The 24,669-nt window shown below is 38.1% G+C and overlaps 1 protein-coding gene and 1 non-coding gene across 7 annotated transcripts in view; both read right to left on the reverse strand.

The window, feature by feature from the left end:
• The window catches only part of METTL15 (methyltransferase 15, mitochondrial 12S rRNA N4-cytidine), a 351,902-nt gene that overhangs the window by 171,342 nt on the left and 155,891 nt on the right, over positions 1-24,669 (reverse strand). For 5 of the 6 annotated variants that reach the window (XM_065944510.1, XM_065944511.1, XM_065944507.1 and 2 more), the window contains 2 exons: positions 15,631-15,822; positions 10,236-10,414 (listed from right to left, as the gene is read on the reverse strand). In XM_065944510.1, the coding sequence (XP_065800582.1) occupies positions 10,236-10,414; positions 15,631-15,822 (371 nt within the window). The remainder of the gene's footprint in view (positions 1-10,235; positions 10,415-15,630; positions 15,823-24,669) is intronic. The other variant, XM_065944509.1, reaches the window with a different exon arrangement.
• On the reverse strand, positions 24,071-24,143 carry TRNAK-UUU (transfer RNA lysine (anticodon UUU)). Its single transcript has one exon. It is a non-coding gene; the product is annotated as a tRNA-Lys (tRNA).

Consider the following 24,669-nt stretch of genomic DNA (forward strand, 5'->3'; position numbering starts at 1 on the left):
AGTCTTCTTGGCTCCTCTGCCATGGGATTCTCCAGGCAGGAATCCTGGAGTGGGTTGCCATGCCATCCTCCAGGGGATCTTCCCGACTCAGGGATCGAACCTGCAACTCTTAAGTCTCCTGCATTGGCAGACAGGTTCTTTACCACTAGCACCAACTGCAAACTTTGTACAATTATACTAAACCATGTAGGTTAATACTAAACCCTATGTGTTTTCTTTATAACACTTATACAATTTATAATCATCTATTTATTTGAATGGATTATTTGCTTAATACCTGTTTCTGTCTCTGAGGCCTAGAAAGATTAAACAACTTGGCAAAGTTACACAACTGTTAAATCGCAAAACCCAGGCTTGAATGTAGTTCTGTCTGATTCGAAAGCCTATATTCTCCAGTCATGCCATATTGTTATGAGGAAGTTAAAAGATGAACAAGCTGCTATAGTAGTTTAAATCAAAGACCAAGTTGGGAGATCAAGGATGGAATCATGAAAAATATAAAGTATCATTTAGGTTGGGCTTTAATGGTGGACAGGTTTTCAACCAGTGGATATGGAAGGAGAACGTTTTACTTTTTGGAGAAAGAAACCATGTTTGGAGGAAAAAGGACAGAACATTTAGGCAGGAATACGTAGGATGATGAGAGAGATGTGAAAAGAATGTTCTAGACCACAGAATGGACCCAAATATATCGTTTGGGAGTCTGAGATTAAACATGTAAGCAAAGGACAGCCACTGAAAGCTTTTGAACAAGTAAATGACATGATTACTAAAGCTGTGATGTTTTAGGGAAGAATGGTACAAAGTCCACTCAAATGGACTTAAGATAAAAAAACAATTATCAAAAGGAAATATATGAATCACAGGGGGCTTCCCTGGTGGCTCAGACAGTAAAGTGTCTGCCTGCAATGCGGGAGACCTGGGTTCAATCCCTGGGTTGGGAAGATCCCTTGGGGAAGGAAATGGCAACGCATTCCAGTACTCTTGCCTGGACAATTCCACGGACTGAGGAGCCTGGTAGGCTACAGTCCATGGGGTCACAAAGAGTCGGACACGACTGAGTGACTTCACACTCACTCACTCACACTCATGAGTCACAGGAAGTCAATTGTAGGGAACAGCAGTAGACCTTAAGGGAACTGAAAAGCTAACAGACAAGCACTCTTTCCACACGTTTGCACGTGCATTTGTGTGTGTATATCTCTGAACATCTCCATTTTCTGGGTGTCTATTATTTCTGCAAACTAATTTCCTTCACTCTGTTCTTGATTCCCAATTCTCCTAATGACGGCTTTCACCTTGTTCTTGATTGAAAGAGAGGCAAATCTGGCCCTAATTCTTCATTCCCAATACCATATAATTATAGATTCTGGTCTTCATGGTTCAAAATTTGGAGATGTATCTAATTTACATGACTCTTTATAATCAGTTGCTTCAAGGGTAACCTGATATAATAAACAAGGCTACATAGGCTTTACCCTTTCGTTGTCAGGTATTGGGAGTTGGTAGGGACCTATGCAACTGCAAGGAAAGAGGATGTAGGCTGGGTGGACACTCCAAAATATGTGTAAGATGGATTTGAGTGACAAAAATGAATGCTGGTAGATCTTTAAGGAGGTTATGGTAATAATCTAAATAAGGGATAAACAGTGGTCCTGATAGGTATGGGAAAGGAGAGGAGTCAATCATCAGTGAGGATCAGGACAGCATTTAAAAACTGATCAAATTGGGGGGGGGGTCACTTAGAAATAATTCAAAGGTATTTCTGAAGTTTCCACACTGTGGGCTAGGAAAATGCCTGTTATAGTTTCATAAAACATTAGGTATTATGGGGGAGGTCTAATACACCCACCTTTTGTAAGAAAATAAAACTGAGACCAGAGTGAAAAATGACTTGTCTTGAATAGCTGTCAATTAGTGACAGAGTAAGGAATTAAGAATCAGGGAAATGAGCCTTGGGCAGTAGGTGGTAATAAAAATTGGACCTTGGTGGGGTGGGGTGGTATTCCAAGATTCCCAAGGAAATGGATAAGAACAATATTCCATGTGAAGAGTTAAAGATGCAAATGAAAGATACCTATGTTAGGGAAGGAACGATGAAAGAGTAAGAAAATTGGTTCCAGAATGATAAAAGATGAAGTAGAAGCTGGTCAGGACTAGGGAAGGCTAGCCACAGTTAGCTAGGTATAGAACTTGAAAGAAATCAAGTTAGCCAGGAACCAAGAACAGTCTGGCTCAGTAGGTAAAGAATCCACCTGCAATGCAGGAGACTGCCTGCAATGGGCTGGGAAGATCCTCTGGAGAAGAAAATGGCAACCCACTCCAGTATTCTTGCCTAAGAAATCCCATAGACAGATGGGATTTAGCCTGCCTATATACAGCCTGCCTGGCCGGCTATAGTCCATGGATCACAAGAGTTGGACATGACTTAGACATGACTTAATTTTCACTTGCAAAAGTATATATAGTATAAAATGGTAAGAAATGGAGTAATGATGTACAAGGATGCATTTCCCTTCTCTTATTCCATAGAAGCAGTCTGAAGTTCTGTCATAATCAGGAAAACCATGAGGACTTGGTTATTCTAAATTAAGAATCTGACTTAATTCAAGGTCACATTTAGGATAGAAGATCCCAAGATAATGAAGAAGTCCAGGGATTGTAAGTGTGCTGGGTCCTACCACAGGACCATGAGTTGCCTGTTTTCTACTCTTCACAGCCCCCTGAAATCTTACCTGCTTCATTTTATTTATTCATTAATTTTTTTTCATTTCTGCAATTAATAAGTTTCTACTGTGTGACAGGGTCTTTTCTATAAGTAACCATCATTCTCCCTCTAAAAGGTTCAATTCAAAGGTCTCTTTGTCTGTAACTTCTACCCAAACCCTCTCCTCAATAACTTAGACCTTCTCAGCATATTAAAATCAGTTGCTCCCTTCTCTGTATTTCCATACCTTTTTGTTTTTGATTCTGTTATCCACATCATTTATTATAGGGTGGCAGAGTAAGTTGCTTATATGACTATTTCCTATATGAGTATATGAGATCCTGGAAGACTGAGCTATCAGTGTTCACTGAAAATTCACGCCGTGCCCTATCATAAGAAAGGAATTTAGAGTAGTGTCATATATAAGAACACAGGGTCTAGAGTGAGATGGTCGGTGTGCCTGTGCTCGGCCACGTCTGACTCCTAGTGACCCCATGGACTGCCCAGCAGGCTGCTCTCTCCATGGGATGTTTTAGGCAAGAATACTGGAGTGGTTTGCCATTTCTTCCTCCAGAGGATCTTCCCAACCCAGGGATTGAACCCACATCTCCTTACATCTCTTGCATTGACAGATGGGTCCTTTACTGCTAGAGCCACCTGGGAAGCCCCCAGAGAGAGATTATTAGCTTTCAATTCCAGCTCCACTTGACAAGAAACAAGCTATCTAGCCTCTTTGTGCTTTAGTTCGTCATCTGTAAAATGGGGATAAAAATATTACTTGCCTTATGGGTAGTCATGAGGACTGAGTTAATAACTGAAAATAATTTAGGACAGTGTCTCGTATTAGTTTAAAAAGTGTTAGCTAGCATTATTATTATTATTAAATTAGGATTAGGCCACAGTCACTTGGGAATAGCATCTCCTACATCCTATTTGGTACTTCAAACTGAGCATAACCAGATTTTTTAGAAGGAAGATTTTCAGGTTTTCCTTTATTTTTTCTCCCCCACATTCAGTTCATTTCATTCTCTTCTGAGTTGAACTTCTCGTACAGAATGTCTCTGGGAAAGATTACTTATTAAAATAAGAAATAAGTTTACTTATGAAATGTCATTTGACAATTTAGTTGGCGTGAAGTTACCATACCAATACACACAGTGTATAACAGATTGAACTCCAGAAATTTAAAATGACAGAAGAATAAGTGCATTATCATAGGCAGTAGCGAAGACAGCTATGACTCACTGGCAAGCCATCCAAATTCGACTATAGATTTGACCATACCATTTTTAACTAGCATCATAATTGAACTCTTGGGACATTTTCGATTATTTCTTATTATGACAACATTACCAAAAAGGAGTGCTTTTTGGGAAAGAAGGAGGAAGCAACATGTAGGATATTAAAACCACAAAGGAATGGCAACCAGTCTGATTAGTTTCATCAGGAAACAGTTTATGTTCCACTAAAATTTGATGGCAATGACTTTCTTAATGAATGTTTTATTTATGTTTTACTTTTAAAATTTCTCTCTGAATTAACAAAATTTTGCTGGAAAAATGTAATGATTTCAAAGGCAAGTTGAGGCCTAAGCCACCAATGCTACTATGGAAAGATACACCTTACATGTACCAATGGAGAAAAGAATGACTATTCTTTATAAAACTCATGTACCCTCTCATGTAACCTCTAAAGAAAAAACAGCTTTGAATCACACTATTTGCCTGTGGACAGGAATTCTGGGGTAGAAGACCACACTCAGGGATCTAACTAGTGCACTTATTTGCTCTCTGGATCATCCAAGTACTGGACAAAGAGAATAAAATGCCTAAAGTGTATTTACAATTCAAAATTCACAGTGAAGTAAAGTGAAGTTGCTCAGTCACGTCCGACTCTTTGTGACCCCATGGACGGTAGCCTACAAAGCTCCCCTGTTCATGGAAGTTTTCAGGCAAGAGTACTGGAGTGGGTTGCCATTTCCTTCTCCAGGGGTCTTCCCAACCCAGGGATTGAACCCGGGTCTCCCACATTGCAGAAAGACACTACCGTCTGAGCCACAGAGAACTTTCACAGAGAACTTTCCAAATATGATCTCCTTTATTGGTCATATTAGGAGTTAGCTATCCCTCTCTTCCAGACGAGAAAATAAGTTTCAGACAAGATAAGTGACTTACTTAAGTCCACAAATCTAATAAACTACAGAAGCAGAAATAGAATTTGAGGATTTTTGATGCCATGTCCTAGGGAGTCTCACCTATCCCTAATGCTGCTTTAGCTCATATTGAGGACTTTGATGCTTAGGTTCACTGCTCTTCAACATGAAGGGCAGAGTACAACTGATTCTCAGTAATAGCTAACAATTTATAACTGTTTTTCCTGAATTTTTATTTCACTTTGGCTGAGAATGTACACATCTTTTTATTGATTTATTTGTTCAACAAGCAATCATTAAGCTCTGGCCATGTACCCAGTACATGAGTCAGAATAAAGGTTACATCAAAATGTTAACCAGGGAATAACGTCTATACGTTTAATCAACAAGGATTAGACATATCTAAGAAGCTTCTTCCCACCCGTCTTTTCCCACTGAAAAATTGATAGTATAAGCCTTCTGTCAATGTTTGATAATCAATGATTAATTATATATTTTGTGAATTTGAATTCAAATCCCAAACACCTGAAAAGTGATCAGCATATTTCTCTGATTTTTGCATGAGCTTGGAAACTCCAAGTGAACTTCAATATTCATTTAAGTAAAATATGATCAATAGGATTAACATTTGCTAAACAAAAATAAAGATAATTATTATCATAAATATTATTCACTGTCACCATAAACATTATTCACTTCCATTTCAAGATGAGAAAGATGCAGCCTAGAACTGTTCAAGTTTACACCGTAAGCAAGTTGTAGAACCAGGACTTGAACTAAGATCTTTACATTAAGCTAAATTTAATAGTTAAGATTAAATGGTCATTTTTTCCCCCTTTGATGTATCCAGAGAATTGAAAGAGAAATGCAATAAAGACTAGCTCTATATGAAATATGAGCAGCTTACTGAGGAAAATTATCAGGCTTTTTTTTTTATTCAGAGATATCCAGAGCCAAAACCATTTTAAAGCCTACACAAATCGAATACACATTAATTCTGCAAAATCTAGGCCATGGCCATTTTGTCAAAATTAAATGCATAAATCTTTTTCCTGAAGAGCTTGAGTAATTTTATATGTACCATTTCTCATCTTTAAAGATTCTTAATTAGTAAAAATATTGCACGAGTATTTTTTTTTCTCTGAGTATCCCAAAATTATAAGGGAGGGTGATGTGTATTTTCTAATTTACCTGAGTACTTTAGTATTAATGTTAGACCATTTTGGTATGGGAGATTCATTGTCTCCATTTCAGCATATAATGCACATAAAATTTTTTAAGATATCTTGAATTCTACATTCAAACTAAGCCCCCAAATTTGTGTGTATTTTGCATATATGACACTTCCCAAATTAGAACAACCACATTTCAAGAGCTCAACAGACATGTGGCTAGTGGCAACTATATTAGACAGTATAAGTCTAGGGGAAAAGATAAATAGTAAGCAAGAGACAAGAACAGCACAAATGCTATGACAAGCTAGCAGTGTTATGGGAGCAAAAAGGAGAGAATCTCAACTAATTTGTGTAGGACTGGAAAAAAACTCCTAAGGGAAGTGACATTTCAACTAAGCTCAAAAGGAAGAGCTGACATTAGCCACAGGAAAGGGTAGGTGTAGGGAACTTTAGTGGAGGGAACAACTGTATACGTGTTATTTATATGAAAACTCCTGGCTATGAGTTTTAAATAGTGTGTATAATCAGTGAAGTCCTCCAGGTTGTTTTTGGAATTATCTTACAAATTACCGACTTGGTAATTTACAAAGTAATTCACAGAGTTTTAAGTGTTCTGTTCCAACTGAAAGCTCCAAATCTGTCTTCTGGAATGCCCATGATTGGGAAAATACTTGAACTGTAGTTATTTGTACTACCAATGGCACTAGGCTTAAGGTTTTATAAATACAGCTTAATCACTTGAATTATTATATAAGTCCACTAAGTATATTGTGACTAGAAGAGTGGTGGTCTTTCTTGTTGTGATAGATTATTAGTTTATTGAAAGCAAAGGAAGCAATTTAAATTTTCGTCTATATATGGGTTTTACTATGTGTCAGGAACACTGGCATATTTCCCAAAGTGCTTGATAATATTGAACACATTCAGCATGAATTTATGAAGAACCAGAAAAGACATTCAAATATAATCCTGCATATTACAGCCTGATAAAATACAGGTTTGTTAAATAAAGATATTGCTTAGGAACGGTACTAGGCTGAACAGCATCCCCCAGAGTTCATGCCCACCAGAGCCCTGTGAATGTGACTTTATTTGGAAATAAGAACTTTGCAGAGACAATCAAGTTAAGATGAGTGTGTACCGGGTTAGGGTAGGCCCTGTATCAAACACGACTCATGTCCTTATAATAAAGGAAATCTGGACACAAAGACAGATGTGCAAGAACACCGTGTGATGATGGTGTGGCCTGTAGACTTAGTGATGGATCTACAAGCCAGGGATCACCGAGGACTGTTGGCAACTCCCAGAAACTAGGAATAGTCAAGGAAACATTCTTCCCCAGAGCCCTGCTGCTACTTTGGTTCTGGACTTCTGCCTTCCAGAACTGTAAAAGCGTAACTTTCTGTAGTTTTAGACCATGCGGTGTGTGGTGCTTTGTTACAGCATCACTATGAAACTGATACAGGGAACTTCCCGGGCTCTCCATTGCTTCCTCTATCTCCTTCATGAAGCAGCTCTCTTAAGAGACTTCTGTTTAAAGGACTTGACAGATTAATCCCTTTCTCTACTAAACAAATTGCATTCTATTCTTTAGTGTTCCATACAGTCCTGCTCCCACCAAAGGAACCGCAGAACTGTTTGCTTACAGCCCAGGGCACTTACTATTGTCAATACATAATTTAATGAAACATCACATGAATGGGTGAAATATGAATGCAAAAGGCAACACAGCTGCTGTTTCCATGAATACTAAGTTAGAGACTTTGGAAAACTTATCTCTTATAAAGGTAAGTCACATAAAAATGCAATCAAATTAGATGTGGTGAGGTAATTATTAAGACAAAAATAAAGAAAATCAAGAAAATATGCTCATTCAGATTGCTTTGGCAGTATCTTTAAATTCTTATTTCATTTTAATAAAAGCAAAATTAGAGCTTATAGAATATATGCCACAGGTGTGGTTTATGTAAGAATATAGAATATATGCACAGGTGTGGTTATGTAACATATATATATATTCTATAATTCTCCACTTGAATCAACTTTTTCTATGAGCCACACAATCATAACTTCAGACTACAATAAATAAGAGTGTTACAACTATCAGTACAAGTTTCTAATACCATGTTTTTATTCTATCACTTATTAGGCTGTAAGTTTCATGAACATAGAGGCTATCTGATTTGCTTCTCATTCTACCTTTAGTATTTAGTAAAATGCCTGGAATATAGCAGCCTCTCCCAAAATATTTTTTGAATAAATAAGCACAAAATGGAAACCAATTTTTTCTGTTTTTCCCTTCTCCAAAGAATTATATCATCATCAATAAAGTTGTATTATATGGGCTGATATGAGCCATAAAAATGGATTATAAGGAACTCAAATTTTCAATGGCATTTACTAAAATGGGGATTTACCTACACATACATGAAAATTCCCATGTTTATACCATTTGTCATAGCCAAAACATGCTTTTCACAACATGATTTTTCTGAAAACACTTAAATTGTTCCTATTCTACAACTTCATATAATTTCTAATGAATACCATACTGTTATTTCCCCAAGTTCATAGATTAGAGTTCTGAGACAGAAAAGCTAGCTTAATTTCTTAAAGGCAGATTCTCAATAATGCCTCAAATTCATAACCTTTCAAATTCTAGATCTGATGTTGTCACTGATTAAGTTGAACCATTGAGGATACTGCTCACCATCCCTTGACTTGGTTTCTTCAATTATCAGATGAGGTTCTTTGACTGGATGGTCTCTAGGATGCCCTCTAACCCTGAGTCCTCACTTTTCAGCACCGATAGTTCTGGATTTTCTTAATAATAAAAGATAATGTGACTTCTCACTGCTCTCCTTTCCAAAATGGAAGACAGAGAACACAGCTAGTTAATGACAGAAAGGATAAGGTGGAGATAGATGTGTTAGTGTGTATGGAGTAGGAAGAAGAGAAGGGACAGAAGACAGGGTGAATGTCATGTCAATCTGCTGGTAAAAATGCTTTGGGGGAGAAAATCATGGAATATTTTATGTCCACATAACCCACAAGATTTTACTCTTACTTGCTGCAGGAATTTCAGTGGTTAAGTGGGAAGGGCCTTGAGGTATATAGCAAAAAATTAAAGACTTGGTCCACTCTTTGTATTTTATGATTAGTAGCTAAGTAGAACATGGTCTTATTAACTAATGTTACAGAGCAATGGTTATAGGATCTCTAAACCTTGATCTTAGTGAACTTATATTGTTTTATTCCTTAAACTATGGATAATATCAAGATAGAGGCAACTAAAACTAGGTTCTTTTTATAAGCTACCCAAGTATTCCTTTTTTCTCCTTCTTTAGCTACTTAAAGTAAGTTACTCAGAACTTTTGAAAAAAATCTTATTACCTTTGGTAAATAAAAATGATGTAGGATTTCAGATGGTCCAACAAGATGAAGAAATTACCACTGGGATTCTGTTAAATAACTGCAGGAGTTGTATTTTTGCCTTGGAAAACTTTCATCATGGAACACAGCTGTGAAACAACTTTGGCTTCAAACAGAAAGGCTGTAATAAAGCGCCTCCTAGCTAGACTTAAGTTCAAGAGGTTTATAGTGGCAAAGAGCAGAAAAGATGAAATGTTTCAATAAGCCCCTCAGGCTGATTTAGTTAGCATTCACAAAGTGGAATAACCTATACATCACATACTCTTTGTTAGCTGGTTGTTTAGAATAGATGTATGAGTCACTGGATTTTATTTTAGCAGTTGGGCAATGCAATTCTCCTTTTGCCCAAAATATTAAAATGCAGAAATGTAAAACTAAGAGAGGTAATGTCAGATCTTATAGAGGATGCTTATCAACCACTGTGATGGATCGAGAAATTCTTCTGCTCCTGTCATTCCTCATTTCACCTTGGTAGGCACAAATGATAAACGACCTTACCAAAAAACAAAAAATTCTATTATTAAACTAATCAGCAAACTACAGAATACTTTAAAAAATTGTTTGTGGGAGGGAGGTGTTGGAGGGGGGAGGTTTGCAAAACCAAAGCAAGCTGGCATAAGAGAAGATAGGCAAGATTCCACGCTGCATGATTTCAAGTACAAATAAATCCCTCTGGGACTTCAGGGGATTTATACACACACACACATACACACTTTTTGTATATATATTTTTTCTTCTCTCAGACACTGTTTAGAATTAATGAGGGTACCTGCAACAATGCTGGCAAGCTGCTGGGTTCTGGTGATGGGGTAGAGGCCGCGTGCCTGAACAATTGCTGAAGCGATTTTCTTGGCGTGCTTCTCCTCTCCGTATGTTCTCAGAATGGATGCAAGTGCCTGTTGATCTAACGCATTCACAACATCAGCTGCGGTGGGCATATCAGGGTACCTACGCACAAGAAGGGTCAATTAGTTCACTGATGTCAGTTGTCATTGATAAGAGGTAAAACTTCATAGAACTGAGATCAAGTCAGGCATACACACATAGTCTAAGAGGGCTTCTGAAGCGTTTAAAGTCACAGACTGAAATCTTACACAAATGAAACAGATTTTTCATTTCAAATACCCATGATTATGGAAGTCGGACTGTGTGTGACATTCAATAAGGTCCAGGGCAGCAGAAAGTTAAAATACTTTATTAGCCTTTGGTTCAGAAAGAAGTTATTATTGCTTATGAAGATTTCTCCTAGACTAAAATAATGGAAAACATTTCAGATTTAGTTTGTTCAAATTTAAATTACTGTTTGAATTTATTTTTTTAAGTATAGAAGATACAAGGCTTACTGACTGATATTTAAATGAGTCTGTATCTCAGGAACTTAACTAAATCTAAGGATGTAAAGTAACCTACTACTTATAAGAGGGTACAAATTAAATTCAGAAAGTCTAAATAAGAAGATGCTGCTGGTCAGTTTCCCTCACAAAAACTAGAACAACCGTAACAGTAATAACATATATTACTTCAAACTGTTAACAATACTGGCGTACACATTCATGACAAAAGTCACCACGGGGGAAAACCTGATAGTTAAACAACACTGAACAGACCTAGATGGTAATTTCAGGTGGAGGAGATGAAGCAATTTGACCTCTGGTCAAATAAGAATAAATTATAGTAACAGGAAAAAAATTCACTTTGTCAAGTCATTCCAATTTACTTTACTTTAGGGAAGTGGGTCAAGGAATGGTAAGTGTGAGCTGAGATCTTAATTATTAGAAAGATAGCTTTGCTAATAGTACAGTTCTTGCTCCTGTAGTTACTGTGTTGGACTGATTGTTGGTACCATAATGTAATGACTTTAAGTAATGAAGATATGGTAGCTTTAAGACCTGACTGTCAATCAGAGTGGGGTTGTCAACAAACATCTGAATCCATAAATATGACACTGCAAAAAGCAAACAAAAACACCAAAACAACACTGAGCCTTGCTAACATGTCTAGTGTCTCTAGGAAAAACATTTTATTGTTGTCTTTGGCTTTTCCCCTATATCGCCATGACCGCCATATCTCTCTTTCTCTCCTTCTCTCTGCGTGCATGTGTGCAACCTTATTTTCCAGATCCTATTATTCTTTTTTTCTGACTGCCATGGTACCCCCAGATCAATGAACATCCTATAAGGTGGCCTATTTCCATCCAACATGCTTTGCTCCTTCAATAATGGCTTTAAGGATAAAGATTTAGTCTGTAGAGTCAGATCAACCTTGATTAGAATCACAACTGTGCTACTCATATTATGTATTTGAACCTACTGGAGCCTCAATCCCAACCTGTAAAATGAAAGTAACAATGTTTATCCCACAGAATTGTTGAGAGAACTAAGGGTTCATGCACTTACAAAATAGACAGCATGGTGCCTGGCACAGAGAAATTCAATGAATGTCACTGTCCTTTAGAGATTTTCTATTCCTAGATTTTCCAAACCTCATTCTTGGCCCAACCAAAAAATTTCTGTTAGATTTTTACCTAGCTGTTAATTCAACTGCTCAAACCACCAAGCGTCAGAATGAACCTTCTTAGTGATGATAAATTTAGACTCATAGGGTATTTCCAGTTCTACCATAGAATATATGTTCAGTTCTACCAGGAGAATCCTACGATTAGTATGGATGCACCTAGCAGTTTTTTTTTTAACCTTCTACTGTTGAGTAAGAAAATTAAAAGAGCATTTTGCTCAAATATAGTTCAGTGGATAATAGGTATGATTTTGTTTTACTGTCATATTAACACTGAATAGCGGTGTAGAAGTTTCCATAGGGTAAATGGGGCAAAAGGGACAATATTCTGGAAAACCGACAGGCTGCTAGGAACTTTCAGATGTTGTTGTGTTGTGTAGTCTCTGTGTCCAGCTCTTTTGCAACCCCAAGGACTGTAGCCCGCCAGGCTCCTCTGTCCATGGAATTTCCTAGCAAGAATAGTGGAGTGGGTTGCCATTTCTCCCAGGGGATCTTGCCAACTCAAGGATCAAACTGAAAGACTGTTGCTATGAGCCATGAGCGATGCCAGGATTCTTGGCCTCTGGAGGAGAAGAATTCGATCAGGGGCCAATGAAGAGGCTTGATCGCTCAGAGCTTTTGTGTAATAAAGTTTTACTTAAGTATACAAGACACAGAGAAAGCTTCTGACATACATATCAGAAGGGGGCAGAAAGAGTGCTCCCTTCCTAGTTTATAGCAAGAAGTGATATACCTATTAGTAAGCTGCAAATTAGAGAAAGGAAATGCCTCAAAACTGAGAGTGGCACCAGACCCCTCACCCACAACATGCATTCTGGACAGCCCCGGCACCAGGTGAGTCATCCTGGGCCATGAAACAACTGACATGAATCTTGAAGAAAGGCAGATTTCCAAGCAAATACATAGTTCGTTAACATAGCTTAAGAAAAATATTTCCATAAGAAAAATGCATTGGTTACCTCAAGGTTTGAGAAAAGTTAAGTTCAGGTGGAACCAGGTAGTGGCAACAAGAATTTTAAAAGAAACCTTTTACTTTTATATAGAGAAGGGGGAAAAATGCCTGACACTGTAGTTTGTTTCCTCCTGCTGCTTAAGAGAGAGAGAAAGAAAACGTGCAGTTTATGACACTTGCAGTCTGTTTCCTCCACTTGGGGACCCCTAGCCATCCTGCCTGTAAGCCTCTCAAAACCTGCATCTTCTGCACTGCAGGTGGATCCTTTACTGCTGAGAATAGGCATTCAAATAGTTAGAGAAGCTAAGATACAAAATCTTTCCTTCCAAATTGAAAGTTATGAGATCTTGTCATTCCTCCAGAGATCACCCGCTTACAAATTACTACACTTAGGAGAATGTAAGTAGCAATCTATTCATTACCTTCTAGTGAAGAATGCAACTGACAGCAGAGCTAGACCTAGATACAAGTCCTTGTAGCTGGGAACTTCTTTCTTCTACATAAGAACTTATTATAATCTGAAAGCTATTGCTGAACTTGGGATAGTACAGAATAAACTATGCTATAACATTCCACTGTTAAATAGCAACAGGTTAGGAAAGCCTCTTGTATCCATCTTCAGCACAGGGAAATACCAGCTTCACTTTCAGGATTTGACTGGCCAGATTTATTGACTTAGACTCCCTCTTCCCATTACACCACTTAGATTAGCATTAAACATATTTTCATCTCTAACTTTCCTTTTTCTATCAAATCATGTGAATCAATTTCTCCTTTCTGAATGCCATGTAATTCCTTCAGATCTGTTAACATATCTGATTAGCCTATGCTATCTACCTGGAAGCCATCCTACTTTTCAAGATATATTTGCTCAATACTATTCTCATCTATTGGAGAAGGCAATAGCACCCCACTCCAGTACTCTTGCCTGGAAAATCCCATGGATGGAGGAGCCTGGTAGGCTGCAGTTCATGGGGTTACTAAGAGTTGGACACAACTGAACGACTTCACTTTCACTTTTCACTTTCATGCATTGGAGAAGGAAATGGCAACCCACTCCAGTGTTCTTGCCTGGAGAATCCCAGGGATGGGGTAGCCTGCTGGGCTGCCGCCTATGGGGTCGCACAGAGTTGGACACGACTGAAGTGACTTAGCATTCTCATCTATTACATACTGACTTAGAGTTTAATTCTCAAGGGCTTATTTTCATGTTCTTAGGGGAGAGCCTCAGAAACTCTCAATTCACAGACTACAGCTGGATGATGATTTTACATTAACAATATGGGGATTTACCACTACTAACTCAAAGTTTTGTTCATTGTATTTTATTTATTTATTTATTTATTTTTCTTAGCAAGACACAGGAACAGCAGAAATTTGCTTGACATTTTATTACCTCTGCCCAACAACCTCAATCTCCAAACATGAGAAGATATTTGACCTTTACTATTAGTCACTGGTCTTTAAAGGATTTTTTATTATTTTCTTTTATGATCACATTCTTCATTCCATGAACGCCAATTTGTGTAAAAGAAGGTATAAGGTGCAGAACAAAAAGGTTCCAACAAGTATAGGTCACACTCTAAGTTAGCAGGTCATGGCAAAACATAGGCAACAGTCTATGTAGTCTATGTGTGAATAATTTCCAGGAGATGAAGAAGTCTGTGGGGGGAAAAGTCAAAGTCAACTCAATATTACATTGTTGACTTAAATTGGACATTGAACTTCTCATATATAGGTACTTTTGACAGACTGGAAGAAATGTTGAAAAATCTATTTGTTTCAGTACAAATGTTTGTGCAAGTCTAGGACTGAAGATTAGTAACTGAATAGTTTACAAATTTAGATATGAGAAAGTCCAATGTTCTTTCTAGAAAGTAAGCTTCCCAAATATATGGACCATGATACATAATTTGGTGGAGGGGTTGCATAAAATGAGGAAAAAAAATGTTTAAGCCTTGTTGTGTAGATACAGGCTATTCAGTTCCTGGGTCAGAATTGGGCACAGAGACAAGTGCTAATCTAAGCTTTTAAAATTATTTAGATTTAAAAGAAGTTATCCTATACATTCCTAGAGGTTATTTAGTATATATTACCTATTTAAATGATGGAAGACAAATGTAATTCCAAGGTGGTGAGGAATGAAGGAGAAATGGAAAGCTGTCTTACACATAGCACTATGTCTGATTCAGTACCATAAATTTTAGATTCTCTGGAGAAGGTTGAATCTTTGTGACAATACAAGAAATAGCACAGAACACACAATCGCTGACCTCTGGAATCTTGCCTTTTATGCAGTAGTCAAAAGAATATGGATTAAGTATAGTCCCTTTTACTTTTCACAAAAGGCATAAGTAGGTCTGCACCAAAATGCAACCATTGTTTCTGTATCAGATTTATCAATATTAGAAGCCTAAAAGACCATATTGTATGTGTAAAAAGGAAAATCAATACAAAAGTTATCCTCTGTACTATTTTGTATAAAGACAGCAATAATTTTTCTTTTAGAATCCCAAATCTAGTGAAAGACTAAAGTCTATAATGAGTAGCAAACAAAACTGATTTATTATGTATGGATGGTGTTAGGTGTGGGCGTGTTATGGGAATTCTACAGTCTTAAAAGGAAATCAAATTCAGAATGTTTTTTGAGAAATTGATTTTTTTGCTGTGAGGAGAAAAATGCTTTATCAATACTCACCTGTCACCATCCATTCTCATGTCCAAGGGGCCGTCCTTCCGAAGGGAAAAACCTCTTTCAGGGGTATCAAGTTGCATGGAGGAACACCCAAGATCCAAAAGAACTCCATCCAAAGTCCCTGGCTGTACTCCAGCTTTCATTAGTAAGGCTTCTGCCTGGCTGAACTGGCCTAGGATGGCTCGGATCTGTTTACTGGGAATAAGACCAGGAGGTGGAAGAAACACTTCTGTTATATTAAAGTCTTAAGGCCCAGGATCAATGAAAGGGTGCACATTCTACTATTAGCTTATTAAACCAATATATATTTACTAACTGCCAGTCACATACTTTGCACTATATAAAGACATTTGGATAAGGAAACTGTATCTTTGGTTTCAACATCAGAGGTGGGTTAACATAACTTAATTCCTGCTAATGAACACAATTTATTTACACCTGTGTGAAGGTATATAAGTTCATGAATTAGAAAAATTCCTTTGTCAGACCAGTCCTTTTATTTTTTTCTAAAAAAAAAAAAAAGTTCTTAGATCTATGGGTTAGGAAACATGCCATTCCATCAAGGAATAAACCCTTGTGCAATGTTTGTGAGAGTGGAAACTGGTACAGGGACTATAGAAAACAGTATGGAGGTTCCTTGAAAGATTAAAAATAGAACTACCATATTATCTAGCAATTCCATTTCTGGGAATATATCCAAAAGAAATAAAAACACTATGCTGAACTGATATCAGCACCCTCATATTCATCACAGTATTATTTACAATAGTCAAGACATTAAAACAACCTAAGTGTCCATCAAAGGGAGAATGGATAGAGAACTTAAGATGCATATGTATGTATGTATATATCTACATATATATATATATGTATACATATAATGTTATTCAGCCATAAAAAAGAAGAAAATCTTGTCATTTGTGACAACATGATGGTTCGCAGCATTATGCAAAGTCAGAGAAAGACAAACATTGTATGATCTCATTTATATGTGAAATCTTGAGAGAGAGAGAGAGGGAGGGAGAGAGGGAGGGTGAAGGGGAACTATGCTGGTAAAAAACAAGGAGAGCAGACTTGTGGTTTCCACAGGTGGTGAGTGAGGAAACAGGAACTGAATGAAGGTTGTTAAAAGGTACAAACTTATGGATAAATAAGTACTAGGGATGTAATGGACAACATTATGATGATAGTTAATATTTATGTGTAGTATTTATGAAATACTATGTGTAGTATTTATGAAAGTTGTATTTATGTGTAGTATTTATGAAAGCTGTTAGTAGAATAAATCCTAAGAATTCTCACCACAAGCAAAAAAAAAAATCTCTTTTTCTCTTGTATTTATATGAGATGATGGGTGTTAACTAAACAATGTGGAAATCATTTCATAATATATGTAAGTCAAATCATTGTGCTGGACACTCTAAACTTGTAAAGTGTTAAATGTCACTATATACTGTGTTATGTATCACTGTATAATTACTATCTCAACAAAACTGGAAAAAATAAAATTTTAAATATAGTACATAATAAAACAGAAAAGAGACAGGTCAAACATCTTCAAGCAAACCATTTTAACTTTCTCCATATTCTTCACATAATTCAGGATAGAGGAGCTATGCAGCTGCACACTTGAAGAATGAAACTATGGCTAAAATAAATGCCTTCTTGCAGAAATAATGTTTTAGTCTCAGCAGGGATTTTGAAGTGAATGGAACATTCAGAATGAACAGACAGACAAGGAGCTGGGATCACCTTACTACTATATTAATTCTCCTTCCTTCACAAAGTGAGATGCTGCCTTCAGGGTTCTTCAGAAGCCCAAGGGCAACTGGCACACATTTTGGAAGAGGAAGGAGAAGGGAAAATAATGGTCAACACTCCCAAGACCTCATTCTTCCATCTACAGGTGTGTGGAGTAAGTGTAGATTTCAACAGTGTTGAAAATTCATATTTATTATATTTACTTATATGTGATGTTTTTTAAGGAGAATTTCACAGCTCATTGGCAATTTTTTCTCAAATTCCAATGGAGAAAATGATTTTCAGATTCACTAACCAAATATTCATTGAATATCTGCTATGTGTCAGGCATTATGCTATTCTGAGGTATAAAAAGATTAATAAAGCATGGCTTTCTGAGCTTTGAGTTGACAAGAAGAGATGTATAAATAATTTTCAAAACAACCCAATGGGTGCTATGAGAAGAGAGACAAACAAACTTCTAGGTCTGTATTTGGAAAGTATAAAATTAATGCTAATACTAGCATTGAAAACAGAAATAGTAAGTCTTGGGATTGGCCGGCAACTCACAAATCACTTATTCCAATTATTTAAATGATGTTTCAATCTTTTCCCTTTCCACCATCACTGCTGGGGGGCAGAGTAGGGAGGAGACTCTTAATCATTTTTCATTCATCCCATTGGTGACGAAGGGATTTCCATTCTAAAATTACGAAAATGGTCAAGCGAACACTCGGCACTCAACAGTGGACAGATGAGATTGACAGTTTATTAATCACATCCATTGACAGCTCAGGGGAGGAGGACACCAAATGCCATGCATAGCTACATAGGTGCTGTATTCTGGAACAGAGTGGACTGACAGAGGCTTTGGGAAGCAGATTTTATGGTATAAAGAGAGTGCCACATGCCCACAAATGAATGCCTTTGCTTGTGTGAATAATCCCATGGGCTGGAAGGGAACCTAAACCTGCTAATCAGGGATAAGCAGGTATTATGCCTGATCCCTTTGATAAGGAGTGTTGTTTGGTTAGGAGCCTTCTCAGTGGAAGCACAGTGGGGTAGAGAACTTGCGGTTAGGCAATTCAGAGTTCTTCCAGTTTGCCCCAGATGTCAAGAAAACATCTGGGTGTATTCTTGGCTTAAACTTTATGGCTTACATCACGGTCACTTAGCCTGTGTTTGAACATTCCCAGTAATAAAAACTCACTGCTGTTTTTTGTTTTGTTTTGGTCAGTTGTTTTTTAGTTAAGTTGATGGCTGCTGCCTCACTATTTCTATAACTTTTGTCCCAGGTATCAGCCCATGGAAAACAATTAAAAACCATGGCAGCCTCTTACACGTCTATTGCTAGCTATTGTAAGTGATATTTGTTGGCTACCTCTTAGTTGCCAGTCTCTCTGTTACAGAAAGTGATGGTGTGAGTCTTTCAGCCATGTTCGACTCTTTGCACCCCCATGGATTGTAGCCCTCAAGACTCTTCTGTCCATGGAATTGTCCAGGCAAGAATCCTGGAGTGGTTTGCCATTCTCTTCTTCAAGGAATCTTCCCAACCCAGGGATCGAACTTGGGTCTCCTGCATTGCAGGCAGATGGGATGCTTTACCATCTGAGTCAGTAGGGATGACTCTCTGTTATAACAGGACCTAAAAAAATTTTTTTGAGGTCCTGTGTATTTTGGGAGAGACTGATCATATTGATGCTCGTTTATATGTCAACTTGGCTTGGCAAAAGTATCTGATTATTTAATAAAACACTGACTGAGGTATCACTGTGAAAGCTTTTTTAGATGTGCCTACCATAAGACTCTTGAGAGTCCCTTGGACTGCAAGGAGATCCAACCAGTCCGTCCTAAAGGAGATCAGTCCTGGGTGTTCATTGGAAGGACTGATGCTGAAGCTGAAACTCCAATACTTTGGCCACCTGATGGGAAGAGTTGACTCATTGGAAAAGACCCTGATGCTGGGAGGGATTGGGGGCGGGAGGAGAAGGGGACGACAGAGGATGAGATGGCTCGATGGCATCACCGACTTGATGGACATGAGTTTGAGTAAACTCCAGGAGTTGGTGATGGACAGGGAGGCCTGGCATGCTGCAATTCATGGGGTCACAAAGAGTTGGACACAACTGAGTGACTGAATTGAACTGAACTGAACCATTAAAATCAGTTCCATCTAAGTAAAGGGTGGGCTTCCTTGGTGGCTCAGTGGTAAAGAATCTGTCTGCAATGCAGAAGCAGATGTGGGTTCAATCCCTGGGTCTGAAAGATACCCTAGAGGAGGGCATGGCAATCCACTCCAATATTCTTACCTGGGAAATCCCATGGACAGAATAAAGGATACTACTTTTTGTAACGTAGGTATGCATCATCCAATCAGATGAAAACCCTTGAGAGCAAAAAATGAGGTTTCCACAGGAAAAAGAAATTTAGTTGCAAGACTATAGTATTATCTCCCATCAGAGTTTCTAGTCTGCTGGCCTACCCTACCATTTCCCCATAATGCCAGTCAATTCCTTGAGACATATGTGTGTGTGTGTGTGTGTGTGTGTGTGTATGTGTGTGTGTGTATGTATCTCCAACTGGTTTCTTTCTCCTGACAAGCTAATTGGCACACATGACCCTATGGCCCCTATAATTTGTTCTAAGATTGGCATGTGTCATAACTCTGGTCAGTAAGGTACAAGAGATATTTCCCAGGGATTTGAGGAAAGAAAATTCTTTTCTTCCAATGAGCTATGGGAAGAAAAATGTTTTTCTCAGACTCTCACTTGATATGAAAAAGCATATAGCCCTGATCAGAGACAGCAGATATCTTGACTCAAGATATAGAGAGGGTGGAAGCCAATTTGGCCAAAGCTCTACAAAGCAGAGAGAAAGATTAAACAGGCCATTAGACTGACCTCACCTAAAATCCAACTTGTCTCTGAACTTTTGAGTTAGTCCATAAATTACTTTTGTTATTTAAAACCAGTTTGACTTCTTTTTCTTTTACTTGCAATGGAAAACATCATAACCATCATAGCTATCATGCTCCTCAGGTGTTCATTTCTCTACATCATACACCTCATGTCTTCTGCTATTTTCCATACAAAAAGTCTTTTACCATGCTAGCTACTCTTTTCTAAATGTGTCCCTGTTGACCATGTCCCTCAATCTGAACTCCATAATGATCAGCATGAAATAAATTCTTGCCTCTTTTGTTCTAGTTATGATATTAACACAGCTCAAGATCAAAATGATTTTATAATTTGTTTCACACTGTTGACTTATACTATCTAAAACTGTTGTACGTGACTACTAAGTCTGTTTCTCCACATTGTACTGTGTGGTTTTGTTTTATTAATTATTGTAGATGTAGTACAATTTCTAACCTACATGTTTTCTACAACCTTTAGGATTGAGGTATTATCCTGAACTATAGGAATCTTCTTTACACTGCAGCAAAAGCCTCAAACTCATCACTACAGCCAAGTCTTAATTCCTTAGGCATTAGAGCCCTGTTGCTTGGTTGCTCAGTCGTGTCTGATTCTGCAACCCCATGGACTGCAGCACATCAGGCTTCCCTGTCCTTCACCATCTCCCAGAGCTTGCCCAAACTCATGTCCATTGAATCGGTGATGCTATCCAACTATCTCATCCTCTGTCATCCCCTTTTCCTCCTGCCTTCAATCTTTCCCAGCATCAGGGGCTTTTCAAACGAGTCAGTTCTTTGCATTGGGTGGCCAAACTATTGGAGCTTCAGCTTGAGGATCAGTTCTTCCAATGATTGATTTCCTTTAGGACTGATTGGTTTGATATCCTTGCAGTCCAAGGGACTCTCAAGAGTCTGTTCCAACACCACAGTTCAAAAGCATCAATTTTTCAACGCTCAGCCTTCTTTATGGTCCAAATCTCACATCCAAACATGACTATTGGAAAAACCATACATAGCTTTGACTGTACGGATCTTTGTTGGCAAAGTAGGCTAAAGTATAGCCCTAGCTAATATATTTCTAAAAGAAAAATATCATCTTATAGAAGATGTTTGCATTCTTGGATGCCCTCAAGCATAAGTGTTAAGCACTAACATTCTGATAATTTTAGGCTTGACAAAGAGTAAGAAAAATGTAATTCTCACCATAATCATATAAAAGTATAAACATATCATGTGGGGAGATAATGTACCATGAGGCAACACCACAAAGGAAATCACGTGTTTAAGGCAGTTTTCTGATGCTCAATCACTTATGTTTCTAGAGTTGGGATTATTCGCAGAGTGAAGAAATCATCTAAAAGTTTACCAACCAACTGTTGAAAACTTAATCTTAACTTCAGACACTGGGGCATTATTTCACACACGCAACAATACTGAGGTTAATTTTCCTGGATAAGCAATTCCATGCTCACTTTTTTCTTTCTTCTCTTTTTTCTTTCCTTTCTCCCTCCCTCTCTGCCTCAGGTCTTCTCTCTTCCTTCCCTTCCTCCCTTTTCTTCTTCTATTCAAATTTTGGGTTCTTAGTATTTCTGTACATGTATTTTACAAGGATCACAATATTCACAAAAGCAGAGCGAAACCAGTACATTTAGCCATAACTACAAATACAGAATTTGTTTAAATCATTTTCATCATCTGTCATTACCTTAGGATCCCTAGGATGTAAAGACAATGTTGCTTGTAACTCAAAGCACATGTTACATGAATGAGAATGATTCTACAACCCAACCCCAAGAAAATAAAGGCACTCAGCAATAGCGCGTCATTACCCTGGTTGCTGGAAGCCATTTTTGAGGCTTTGACTACTATAAGTATTGGCAATCTTGACTCTGGCAAGTTATTTGTACTTAGATTACCATTCTGGGTCCGTCTTATTATAAAGGACTCTAGTACATACTGAGGCTGGGATATAAGAGTAGCTACTACACAGTCTGTATTTGATTTAGAATTGAACATGGAACTTCATCATCCCTCTAACTGCACAGTCTAATTACAGGAGTTAAGGACAGATTTGTTGTGTCGATGCTTAGTAGCCAAGTTGTGCCCAACTCTTTCGTGACCCCATAGACTATAGCTCGCCAGGCTCCTCTGTCCATGGGATTTCCCAGGTAAGAATACTGGAGTGGGCTGTCATTTCCATCTCCAGGGGATCTTCCCAACCCAGGGATCAAACTTGCATCTCCTGTTGTCAGGCAGATTCTTTACCACTGAGCCACCTGGGAAGCCAAGGATAGATTACCCCACACATTATAAAAGTGGATCTAGAATTTTTCTAAAAGAACAAATCATTTACCTGTGAAGGAACTGAGATCTTAGACACAGATATGGAAAGAGATTCAGGTTTGAAAGAACAGTTAGCAATGTAATTTACTAGAACTGGTTCAGTCACTAAAACTGAGGCATCAAGTCAGGATCAGCAACAAAGGCAACTTAATGTTAAGTCACCTATGCTGCATACTTAGGCCATCATCAGTCCATTATTAGAAGCCCTGTGGTGAAATCTGAGAGTACAGTAAGCTAGCAGAGGAATATGCAGAGAACTCTGTTCATATAGAGCAGACCCACAAGCAGAACAATGTAAAGAAGGGAAGAAAACAAACATTCCTTAAGAAGATGCCAAGAATAGCACCCATATACTTAAAATTCATTTCAGGGTTCACTTCATCATATACTTTAATCATTCATTTTGTGTGTGCATTTGGGGGGCATACCCAGGTGATAACTGCAATAAGATAAGAAGAGTAAAATACAACTTGTTTTCTTTTTTGGGGGGAGGGTGTGGTGCTGGTGGTGGTGATGGTTTGATTATGGTAGATCCAAGCCCTTCTAACATTAGTATCAGCATTAACCCATGAAATCCCAGCACGCTACTTGTTTTCCAGTCATTAAATTTTATTGGTCTGTAGGCAAAGAGCAGGGCCCTTGGCTGTTTTTATCACTTCATTAGGCAACCCTCAAGCAAGGAATTTGGAGGGAGCTAAACTGGTGGATAAAAGTATAGTTCCTATTTGGGCAATGGTAAAAGCAAACATTTGTCGAATGCTTTCCATGTACTAGACCCTGGGCTAACTGCTTTATACTTACTAAATCATTTCATCCTTATGATAACCCTATGAGCTAGGTGCATTATAACACACACTTTACAGATAAAGAAACAAGAGCAGAGACAATGAAGCCAGTAACCCAAGCCAAAGAGCTAGTAAATGGTGGAATTAGAGTGTAAATTCAGTTCAGTCTGGCTCAAGAGTCATGTTCTTAACCATCACACTGTAACCTCTCAAGCTTCAATTTAGTGCCATTTCAGATCTCAAATTCTTCACCATTTTAACCTTGTCATGGCCCATAAATCTGCCTAGTCTGTCTGGTTTTTTTAAATTAAAATACTTTAGTTAATTTTAATGTTTGCCATCTCTTCATAGCTATAGGTCAGCAGATTCAGCACTCAACAAATACTTGCTGAATAAGGATTATCTACCAGGTACTGGATATGAAAGTGAAGTCGAAAGTGAAAGTGAAGTTGCTCAGTCGTGTCCGACTCTTTGCGACCCTGTGGACTGTAGCCTGCCAGGCTCCTCCATCCATGGGCTTCTCCAGGTAAGAATACTGGAGTGGGTTACCATTTCCTTCTCCAGGGGATCTTCCCAACCCAGGGATCGAACCCAGGGTCTCCCGCATCTGAGGTAGACACTTTAACCTCTGAGCCACCAGAGAAGCCCAAAGTCGAAGCTGTGCCCGAACAGGGACTTGAACCCTGGACCCTCAGATTAAAAGTCTGATGCTCTACCGACTGAGCTATCCAGGCTCACAGTACTGGATATAGGAACATACAAATGAACAAGAGCACACAATATAGAAAGGCATATACACAAGTGTATATAAATCATTGTGGAGATGGTTTATGTCTTCTTAAAACAATAGTGAGAGAGTAGAGAGGGGAAACTGCATCATGAGACTTAACATTTAAATCTTAGTTCTGATACTCATTGTGTAATGGGCTTATTACACAGACTTATTAAGCCTGTGGTATTGGACAAGTTATTTAATATCCCTCAGTTTTAGTTCCATGTGTCTCATGGTGTTTTAAGGTTCTCCCTGTAGAAGCAGCCTGGTATGGTAGCAGTATCTCAGTAAGTTGTGGAGTCAGACTGAATCAGATCATTAACTTTTTAATAATTTATTCCTTAACAACTCAGATTCTTCATTTGTACCATTCAGACAACAGAGCAATTCCAAATTCACAAATTCTTTACTGACTATAAAGAATTCTTCTCCAATCTCTTCTATGTGCTGCTGCTGCTGTTGCTAAGCTGGCTATGTGCTGCTACTGG

This window comes from Muntiacus reevesi, chromosome 9 (assembly GCF_963930625.1).
Source record: "Muntiacus reevesi chromosome 9, mMunRee1.1, whole genome shotgun sequence".
Taxonomy (NCBI): domain Eukaryota; kingdom Metazoa; phylum Chordata; class Mammalia; order Artiodactyla; family Cervidae; genus Muntiacus; species Muntiacus reevesi.